This window comes from Podarcis tiliguerta (genome assembly GCF_965153285.1).
Source record: "Podarcis tiliguerta genome assembly, chromosome: 6".
Classification (NCBI taxonomy): domain Eukaryota; kingdom Metazoa; phylum Chordata; class Lepidosauria; order Squamata; family Lacertidae; genus Podarcis; species Podarcis tiliguerta.
In genome coordinates, this window is record NC_139539.1 from 54,555,015 (window position 1) to 54,565,854 (window position 10,840).

At 43.9% G+C, this 10,840-nt stretch overlaps 1 protein-coding gene and 1 long non-coding RNA gene across 8 annotated transcripts in view; both read right to left on the reverse strand.

The window, feature by feature from the left end:
• Nucleotides 1-6,103, reverse strand: part of EPS15 (epidermal growth factor receptor pathway substrate 15) — a 52,749-nt gene extending 46,646 nt beyond the window's left edge. For 4 of the 7 annotated variants that reach the window (XM_083447914.1, XM_083447910.1, XM_083447912.1 and 1 more), the window contains exon 1: nucleotides 5,615-6,103. In XM_083447914.1, coding sequence (XP_083304040.1) covers nucleotides 5,615-5,641 — 27 coding nt within the window. In that variant the 5' untranslated portion in view covers nucleotides 5,642-6,103. The remainder of the gene's footprint in view (nucleotides 1-5,614) is intronic. The other 3 variants (XM_083447911.1, XM_083447913.1, XM_083447909.1) reach the window with 2 other exon arrangements.
• Nucleotides 6,104-7,238: 1,135 nt separating this feature from the next.
• Nucleotides 7,239-10,509, reverse strand: LOC310680870. Its single transcript, XR_014513001.1, has 2 exons — nucleotides 10,407-10,509; nucleotides 7,239-10,255 (listed from the first exon to the last, which is right to left on the reverse strand). It is a non-coding gene; the product is annotated as an uncharacterized lncRNA (long non-coding RNA).
• Between the last annotated feature and the right edge of the window lie 331 nt (nucleotides 10,510-10,840).

Below are 10,840 nucleotides of genomic sequence, written 5' to 3' on the forward strand. Positions count from 1 at the left end.
GCGGTTTTTCCGTCTTGCGAGGCATTCGTCTTGCGGGGCACCACTGTATTTTATTGAAAAACAAACACGTGGATGTAGAAAGGCAAGATAAAAAATATTTTTTAAAAATAATAATGTAAGAAAGCATCTGAACAGTATTATTGAAATGCCTGCATTCACATTTTTACTGCAGATGTATTGTTAACAGCCAGGAAAACCAAGTCCCATGGTACAACTGCCCTAGTACAGCAGCTCCAGTGTCTACACATTACTTATGAAGAGCAAAACTCCAGACAAACAGCTTTCCAAATTTATGTCAGTGTGTTTATACACTTGCATACAATCTTACATCCACAGTAAAAAAAGAAAATGGTGGGAAAGCTCTGTGTGCACAAAAGTCCCATGAAGCATAAATCTATACTGAGAATAAAAATTGCATATTATACCTTTGAACACAAAAGGAAAAGTTCAAAACTTTTAACTACCAACAAGGCCGAGCCCCATTAGGACAACAACTAAGCCAAGTTTCATTGGCCAATTCATAAAAATAGATGTTCTAATCCTTAAGGAATAAAAAATTTCTAACTTTCTATCAAAGTAAAGGTCGACAACATTGTGACAATATATTCTACAGACTCAGAAACAAGCATGTCGATCAATGATTAAGTGGGTCTACTTTTTAGTAATACACACCAAAATCCCTTACCATGAAAGAATATAGGAAAACATGCTGAATTAAGTGCCACAAGGTCAGATTTCCAGGCAATGCCTTTCAAACAAGCATGCTGAAATTTTATTTTAAATGGAAATTCTCTGTTCAGACGATATAGGCAATTAATGAAAATAGGATTGCAACACCACACATGCTTCTGCATATGTTTACATCCCAGCTTCCTGCTTAACAAGGAATGCTTAAGGTGGTTAACATTCAAAATACAAAACAATTAAAACAAAGCCAAAAACCAGAAGTGGAATAGCAGATAATTAAAACCCAGTCAGCTTAGAATACCAAAACGAATGGAAAGGCAGCCTGAACTTAGCACTGGAGACACTGGAAGTTGAATAAATAGTGCCATATCATTACTATTCTTTTGTTTGTTATTATGTTATGTGTTGTTGTGTTTTTATATTGTCAACTACCCTGTGATCCTTGAATGAAGGGCAGCATGAAAATTAAATACATACATACATACATACATACATAAATAAATAAATAAATACTATATACAATTCACCCAGTTAGTTGATCAAAGACATTGCTTTTTCAGAACTTAACTCTCCTTGCCTTGCCACCCCAACCTGAGGAAGAATTATGACGAACTGAGTGTAGTGAAAGAACAAAGATTCTCTCACTGGGGAAGAAATACACTAGAATGCAGTGGACCCATATTATATATCTAAATGTTGTGTAAGTGATGCAGTTGCACTTTCAGTACATTCAAAGGGACTTGTTTTCAGGACCACACTCTTTTGCACCACACTCTTATGTCTGTCTTCTCTTTAGGGAACTTCAAAACTGAGCAAAAATCCTAAACTGGGATTTCAACATCTACATCTACATTCAGAATTTTAGCCACTTACAGGTTCTTCTCTGACAAAACTATTAAGTTATTTTGATGGAACTGTACGCTTTGAATACAGGTGGCTTGATCACCCCAGTTTGAATCTTTAAAATATGCTTAAGGCTCAGATGCTCCCTCTTCTCCCATCTTTTGCAGTAACCACAGTTAGTCAAGATGTCCAAGGCTAGCTGGAATAATAATAATGTGTTCAGTAAGCACTGCAAGTTCAAGAAGGAGGAGGCCTGCCTGATCTCAACTGGGATGTTCCATTAAATTGGTCCCACAATACTGAATGCACAGTTCCTGGTAGATACAAACCATGATGGAACACTAACAGTGACTCCGCCACAAACCTCAGGGATCAGGCAGTCCTTGAGGTTTCCTGGGCCCAAGTTGTTAAGGCTTATACATTAATACAAGAACCTTGAACCTGGCCCAGTAGTGCATTGGTAGCAGCGCAAGTGTTTGAACACTGGAGTTATGTGCTAGAGATAGTCTGTCCCCATCAACCATCTAGCAGCAGTTTTGCCCCAGCTGGAGTTTCCAGACCAAGCAAAAGGGTAGCCTCACATAAAGTGCATTTCAAGGAATCACTGTGGCCCAACTATCCCTGTCCAAGAATGGGCATAGTTTGTGAACCAAGCAGAGCTGCTAAAAGGCACTCCAAGCCAATGAGGCCACCTAAGTGTCTAGTGACAAACACAGATCTATGAGCAACCCCAAACTCCAAATCTGTTCTTTCAGAGGAAGTGCAACTCCATCCAGGAAATACAAGGGAACACAAGCCAACAGTGCCTCAATCTTCTCAGGGTTCAAGTTCATCTTACTGGCCCTCATTCAGTCCACTGTTGCACTCAGACAATGGTCCAGTTCATTCACAGTGTCTCCCCATACTGATGATATAAAGAAATTACAGCAGCATGTCATCAGCATACTGATGACACTGTGCTTCCAAACTCCTATATGAAGGCACTGGGTGTGGTCATTAGATGTTAAACAGCACTGGGGACAAGATTGGGACCCTGTAGTACACCATAGCACAAGCATTATGGGGCCAAAACACTATCTTCCATTTATACTTTCTGGAAAAGACCTTTAGGTAGGAGCAAAACCACTATAAAACAGTGCCCATAATATTCATCCCACAGTGCCAGTCCAGGAGGATACCATGGTTAATGATGTCAAAAGTCACCAAGAAACTGAGAAGCAGTTACATTCTCCCTGTCCCACTCTCAACTGATCATTTCCCAAACTGCACCTGAACCCAGAATGAAACAGATCCAGATAAATTCACAGCCAAACCAGAACTGGAAACTATGGCTTCAAGTGTGTGATTTGCAGATCTCAATGGCAAAACCAAGAGTTGGCCATGACACCTGAACTACACATGCTTACCAACCAGGTGGGACCAACTTCAAAGTAAGTATGTACAAGAGAGGCCTGCAAATGAGACATGTACAGAGTTGTGTTCTGGGCTCAGTTCAGATAGGACTATAGCCTCAAGCTTTCATTTCTGAATTGCTGTGTTATATACCACCTTGGTGTTATTTTATTGAGCAGCAGTACATCAATATTTCAAATAAACAAAGACTTCATTGTTATATTCATTTGCAAACATACTGCTATACTAACTGCATAGTTGAAGTTAAGCAACTATTAGTTCCCCGACCACAAATAGTGCAGCTACAGCAACTCTTAATTCCTCTTTCAGCATACCAAAGACTGCAGCTGTGTATACACTATAGTTTTAATGCAAATTCAAAGCACGTTCTCTCCCTCAGAGAATTCTGGGCACTATAGTTTACCACTCATAGAGTTCTACTTCCAAGAACTGCACCAGGTACAGGGGGTATGAACAAGAACATGAATACACAACACCTACACTCATGATGATTGTACTTCCTGTTTACACCTATAAGACCAATTAGCATGAAGTGAGGTAACCAAGACCATCTCAAAATAAATTTTATATTAACTGAACTGAAATTTATTATTACAGAGGGCTATTTCTACATATATAATCTTTGAATTAAGAGTACATTAGACTTATTTGTAGCACTCTATTTTAACCCATGTTGAAGTGGGTTCTTGCCATTGTGCTGGAAAAACTTTTTGCAGCACCTACAGTGCAAACCTAACCATGCCAACACATCAGCAACTCCCACTAAAATCACTGGGGCCTACTCCCAGGTAAGTGGGGTTAGGACTGCAACCCTGGTCTGTTCTGGGACACAGGAAAAATAACATGTTTACCATTGTATTAGATAAGTATGTATAGAATTGGAGGGGGGTCCTCATTTTTGTATTTTCTAATGCACCTTTTGTTTCTATTGGTTTTTCACTTTATTTTGTTTAACTGAAAATTTTTCAATTAAAAAAAATAAAATTAAAAAAGGAAAGGGTGTTTGCAAAAAGCGTATCACAGAAGCCAAATTGGAAAAAGAGAGAAGAACAAGGGCAGCCCAGTGAAAGGGGAATTGCTGCCTCCCCCCCCCCCCCACTTTTGTCAACACTGTGCCCTGGCTCTCACTGAACTTGGGAGCCAAGGTTCTCCTCAAAGTGTTGCCACGGCTTTCTCCTTGGGAGTCCCATTGTTCTAGACACATTTTGCGATAGGGAATTTCATAAGTGTGAGCAGTTTCTGAGCTCTGGGCTGAACCTAAGATTTCAGATTAAAACTGCCAAGTGGAAGGAAAGGAGGACCTTTTTCTGCCTCCCTACTTCCAGCTGCTCTCTGAAGACTGGAGAAGAGACGCTCCTAAGAATATTAGAGGGGTGGGCAGGGAAAGAACTAGACCATGTGAAAAATGAACACAATATTTTAGCTGCAGTAACCTAGGTTTAAGGTGCCATTTAGCTCCTAGCTTTCATATCTCAGTTTCTAACACTGCTGATCACAACTAGTGTGCAGGAATGCCCTGGCTCTGACTGAACTTGGCAGGAGCCAGGGCGCTCCTCAAAGTATTGCCTCTCGCGCTGAGTCTCCACCCGGGTGGGGGAAGACAAGTGGCAATGTTGAGCGCTGGAACACCTCCCTCTGGATGGCAGAAGCGGTGGGGCAGGCGGAGTGCCGCCTCTTGCACTTCTGCCACCTGAGGTAGCCGCTTCACCCCATGTCATGGGTGGGAGCACCTCTGGAGAATAAATAACAGGTATTAGGTTGGAAAGCAGTCCTACAGAAGAAGAGTCTGTCTGTCTGTCTGTCTGAATGCATGGAGTGGGGAATACAACAAAGAACAGCAGAGTAGGTGAAACATGAGGAAACCCTACAGAGGGTTAAAAAGAACAAGAAAAGACTCAGGGAGCCATAACACACCCACCCCACCAAGATTATTATTACTACATTTCTAGCCCACCTTTCCTCTAGGGAGTTCAAGGTGGTGTCCGTGGCCCTTTCCCTCCCCATGTTATCCTCACAACAACCCCGTGAGGAAGATTAGGCGAAGAGGCAGCGAATAAACACAAAGTTTCCCGGGTGAGTGGAGCTTTGACCCATTGTCAGCCCAGCTCCTAAGCCCGTCACTCTTCGCCACACCGGCTGGAGACTGACAAGAGCCGCGGAATTCCGGGCGCGCGCTAGACACGTTCTCTGCGCTACGAGCTTTGCGTAAGGCGCAGCCCACGTCGTCCGCTTATGCGAAACAAGGCGCGGAGTGCCCCGTGGGAACCACCGGCGAAGTGAAGGGCGGCAGCTTTGGGGCAAACAGCAGAACTTGGGAGGAGGAGGAGACTAGGGAGGAAGGCTAGAGAGCTTAGGGAGCACGGAAACAGGGGAGGCTGTTCATAAACAAGGTGCCTCCTCAGAAGTAAGCCCCGCTGGGTTCCAAGGGGCGTCCCAGAGATGGAGGGTGGGTGTTGGGAAGGGGGGCGCAGGCGGAAGCGCCCCGAGGGGAGACGCGGGCAGGGAAAGGGCTACGAGGAGGAATGGAAGCGGGAGGCGGCCGGGTCACAAAGGAAACTCTTCTAAGGGGAGGCGGCGGGAGCGTGGAGGCGAGGCTTCCCCCGGCTGCCTCCCCCGCCCTAGCTAACCACCCTACTCCCCCGCCAGCGAGCGAAAAGCGAGCAGTCCCTACCTGCGTTAAGGAAAGATGAGCGGCCATGCTGCTTCCATCATGCACCGGCCGGACAGGGAAGAGAGGGCGGGAGGGGGAAGAGCAGCACCCAGGAAGGCCCGGCCCGAGCAGGCAAGCAGGCGCTCGCTGGCTCCGTCCCTCCACTCTCTGCCCAACTTCGGCAACTTCCCGAGCCACCCCCAGCCAGGCCCCGCCCTGCTGCGCAGCAAAGCCCGGCGCCCGGATCCCTTCCCAGCACGGCCCCCTCTGGAGCGGAGCCACCACCGATCAACCGCTCAATTCGGCCTCCGCTCGGAGGAATACTATTCCGCTCGCCTGGCCCGGATTCCCAGCCAGCCGGCCAGGAAGGGTTCGGCTCGACCTCAGTTAAGCTCGGCGGCTACGAAAATGCGGACTGGAGTCGTGCAGAGGGAGAACTTGGCAGAGCTTTCTCGTTGGGCGGACGCGCTGTGGTGGCTAACCTCCGTTGTGTAATACTCTATAAAGTAGATCTCGCCGTGTTCGGTGCTGTTTGCTCCCGAGTAAGCACGCCCTACGATGGCAGCCTTACAGGCCATTTCCTTGGTGAACGATCTGACAGCACAAATTGTAAGCCTTGCAAGCCACAAAGCATTATCCTTTCTCAAGGATAGATCCGCTTAAGCTCAAAAAGAATTGTTAGCGAATTGCGTTTTTTCTCTTCCTAAGAGAAGCTCTTTTATCAGTTAGACGGCCTGTATCTCAATCTTCTCTAGTATTCTGAATGCACATTATCCGGTTCTGTTTTCCTCCTGCCTCAGTATAGATAGCAGTTTGAGAACAAACACCTAAAACCCTATGCATATTTACTTAGAAATAAGTCCCATTGAATTTCGTGGAACCTACTTCTGACAGCGTGGGAGGGCTTTTTGCAGTTTCCCTTGTTCCTATTTTATTCAAAAGTGCAGATGCTGCCTGAATGGCTTCTTTGGACTTAAGTTGGATACAAAATACAAATAGGATCGACAAAATTCTAAATCTATACAACAAGGATGGGGAACCTGTGGTTACTGGACTACAGCTCTCATAATCAAGGACTGCCTCTCCCCATATGAACTGACCCAGACCCTGTGCTCATCAACTGAAGCCCTACTCCACATGCCCCCTCTATGAGATGTCCAGAGGGTGGCAATCTGATAACAGGCCTTTTCTGAGGTGGTTTCCCATTGTGGAATGCTTTCTTCAGGGAGACTCACCTGGTGCCATCACTACATATCTTTCAGTGCCAGGCAAACCCATTTTTTCAACCAGGCCTTTGGCTGTTAACAATCCATGACCATTTAAAGACGATGGGTTGTTTTTAATTATTCCCCCCCCACACACACACCGGTTTTAATTAATGTAGGGGGGTTTGCTTTGTCATTTTGTTTTCATAAAGATGCCTTGAATTGCCTGCAGCAAGAGAAGTAGTTTAATAAATTTAAGAAATAGTAATAATCATCCCTGACCCCTGGCTGTACTGGCAGTGGCCGGTGGGTGTCTGACAATATCTGGTGGAAGAAAAATTGTCCATCTGTGTTGTCTATCTTAAGAGGACTAATAAGCAATTTAGAAAATAATAATAATAATAATAATAATAATAATAATAATAATAATAGAATTAAAATAAAAAGGCAGCTGACTGTTAGTTTATTAAGAGACAGTGCTAGTGCAGGCCAGGCAATTGCAGTTCAAATTAATACAGCATCCAGCAGGCAGAGAAGAGCCTTCAGCAATGTGTAATAGTCCACAAAAGTGTCCCTATTTTTATCTGTGAAATGCTGGAGAGACTGTGATACTTCTGAACGTAGGCCAGGAACATAGCTGCAGATTCCTCCATTCCTCTGAAACAAATGGAAGTCGCCCAGTAGCAGAGGTTAACATATTCAGCCCCAAGGTTGCCATTTAAAGTCACTACAAAACTTACAAACTTGAATAAATATCATATGACCTTCAAGCAATGTATAACTGCCAGAGGTTTAGCCAATGCTCACACACTACTCTGTAATGTACTCTGACAGAAATAGAGCATGAAATGATACCGCTTCAGAATCAGCAACAGCCTGCACACTAGCGCCGTACTGTTTATTTTATCTTCAGCAAGCACAAGGAGCTTTGATACATTCTGCTGAAAACAGCCTTTTCTCACTAAACACACCATAAATCATAGAAGTGGCTTTCTTCTTTATTTTACAAAGTTGCCCATGTAACACATTGAACTTTAAAACAACTGACACAGTGTGGTGGGCGGGAGCGGGAACTGATACTGAAAAGGAAAAAGATCCCCAGTTAGTTGCATGGACTCTAGGTTCAACTTAGGCAACACATGTGCACACATAGGCAGAGAGATATCTCCAACATGCATACAAAGTCAACACACTGTTGCAGCAATGTACAATAAAGTATTGGTTGCAAACCAGCTCTCCTCCGGAGGGCCAAGGTACATGCAATACAGGGGATCTCTAACTGGATCTCCCTATGGTTTTATTTTTGTCCACAGCCTGGGCAAAGAGAGAAAATACCCAAATGAAAACAGAACATTGTGAGGAATGGCAGACGTGCCCACAACATTCCAAGAAACTCTGCCACAGCCTACCAATTGGGGACAGTGCTGGCAACACGATCCATGTGGAAACAGATGCAGCCAGTCTCCCACATGTTGATCCAGGAGCACATTGCCATGTTTCAAACAGAAAAAAATAAAGCCAAAAGGTCATGGAGCCCTGTTGCACACTTCGCTAAAACACAACCTCACATGCTCAGGAGGTTGCTGCCATTGATCTCTCATGGCCGTAAGCACCAAAATAAAATGTAAACCTTATATTAAACCATGCTAGCTTTAAACTATAGCTAGAATATACGAAAAATTGTAACTGATGGTTGAATCACCATTGCCCATTGTATGGTGTAGGGTCAGGACCCAGTAGCGCTTTTTAGCAGGATGAATTTCTGACGTCTTGTTTGATTTAAATATCATATCCAATTGTGAAAAGCCTCACAGAACCTTGACCCCTAAGCCATCAGGATACTACAAGGTCTCGCTGAGATGCGTTTGCTTTCCAGTCAAAGAAGCCATTTTGTGTTAATTACCTGCCCTGGAATTTATTGGAATGAGTTTTAATTTGTAAGTGTGCTTTTGGGTATTAAAGGGCTGGCACCCTATGGCAAGATCTTGATAAGCTTAGGCTGTTCAATTACATTTATGTACAACTTCCTTCTGTAATGTTTGGTTCTATTGTTTTTTAAATAAAAAAGTTTAAAAATACAGTGTTACTTCACTAATGCACAATGATGTTCAGACAAAGAATATGAATGTACCAGAATTTTAATGCTGAAAACTGAAGTGTCTTCAGTGATTCATTTGTGTCATATCTGATAGGTTGCATGTCCAATTGAATGAGAATGCCTGTGATGGCCGTGCTAATTATTTGACTCGTGGCAAGAACAAAGGTCTCCTTGGGTGTATGTTAATGAGCTTACTTCTCAGGAAACATAGGATAGAATTCAAACTATACATAATGGTCATGCTGCCCAAGACAGGCAGATGTGTGCTGCAAAATGTCATGTATTGTTCTTTTGACAAGTCTGCTAATTTTTTTGCTGTTTTCTCTAGATAACTTCGTACTGGAGTCCAACATTGAAGGAAACCAGCTTGTGTATTTCTGAATGAGCCCCAGCTCTGGAGCTAAACATGAGCCTAGACAATCTGTGTGTTCAGCTGTGTGTGGAAACCTGATAGCTGTCTTAACACAAGAAACTATTACCTTTCCATTTTACTTACTAGAAGAAAGAATTGTTGTGGCTGTGCATGTAATGTCCTTGCTGTCCATTCTGCCCTTTTAGGAGTGTCTTCCCGAACAGTGTCCCTTGCAATACTGTGTACTACCTGCATAACAGTATAGTGTTGAAGGTGATGGCTAATCCCAGGGGTGGCACGTCCTCCCATTTTGTCACCTGAGACGGAACAGGAATGTAGTAGACAGTAGTAAAGCTCAGGCCTCAACTTTCCTGACCACCTTTGTTGCTTGTTTCTTTACTTCTGTTTGTCAGAGTAAACTTCACCGCATGAGGCCCCATCTAGAGCTGTATCATACAATTTTAAATAGTGGTGGCTTCCTCCAAATAATCCTGTGAAGGGTAGTTAAGGTGCTGAGAGTTATCAAGAGACACCCTATTCCTCTTACAATTTCCGGAGTAGTTTAACATTCAATCCTTCTTCCCAGGGAACTCTGGGCTTTTCCTTTCTTTCTTTGTGTGTCTTCAAAGACATGCTGGGACATGCATTTATTTTTGGCTAGCAATGGATGCTGTGAGCCTGGCAACTTGTCGATACAAATGCATGTTCAGGAACACCATACAAACGTATCATACACAAGTATACACCATATAAAAATAGTTTGAGAAGGGGCATGAGGTTGTTCACAGCTTGATTTGACCTTGGATTATTTATTGTGTAAGTAAACTGAATGCTATTGCCAGTTTGGTGTGGGGAGACTGTGAACAGATTGGTGGTGATTTTAAGATGTACTCTGCACAAAGGATGATGACCAAACCAGTGTATTTAAAACAAACTGGAATGCACATTACATACGAGAAAGGGTCTCCAGAAATCTCTCTCTTCCAACTACCTGAAGGCCTAGATTGCTGAGGTGGTGGCAGTGGCGTAGCGTGGGTTGTCAGCACCCAGGGCAAGGCAAGTAATTTGCGCCCCCTAACCTGTGGATTTGCGCCCCCTAACCCTAACCCCCAGATGTTGCGCTCGGTGCGGCCGGCCCCCCTGCACCCCCCACGCTACACCACTGGGTGGTGGTGTTTTTTAAGATCTACTTTTCACTTGGCATTTTGGTAAGAGTAGCAGTGAGTCGAAGCATAATGTGGCTGGCTGGCAATGAAGCATTTCTATTTCAGGCTGAAGTTATTGTTATGGAAGAACTAAATACAGATTCTTCATTGGGGAAGCAGGTGCACTCTGTACATGCACACGACATTTATTTCTGAGGCTCAGAATTCTTAATCATGTATTCCCTTGTTCAAGGTAAACCTCTCGGGACAGCATCACGTTTTGATTAAATATTGTCTGCACATTTTCCTTCTCAGTAAGCCACCATAAAAAACAGCTCACCATAAGATATTGAGGCTAATTAAGATTTTATCCTCTGCGCCACAGCTCAGTGTATTGCATTGGGTACATTACTGTGGTACACTTTCAATCAAGGGGGTTGGTCAGCT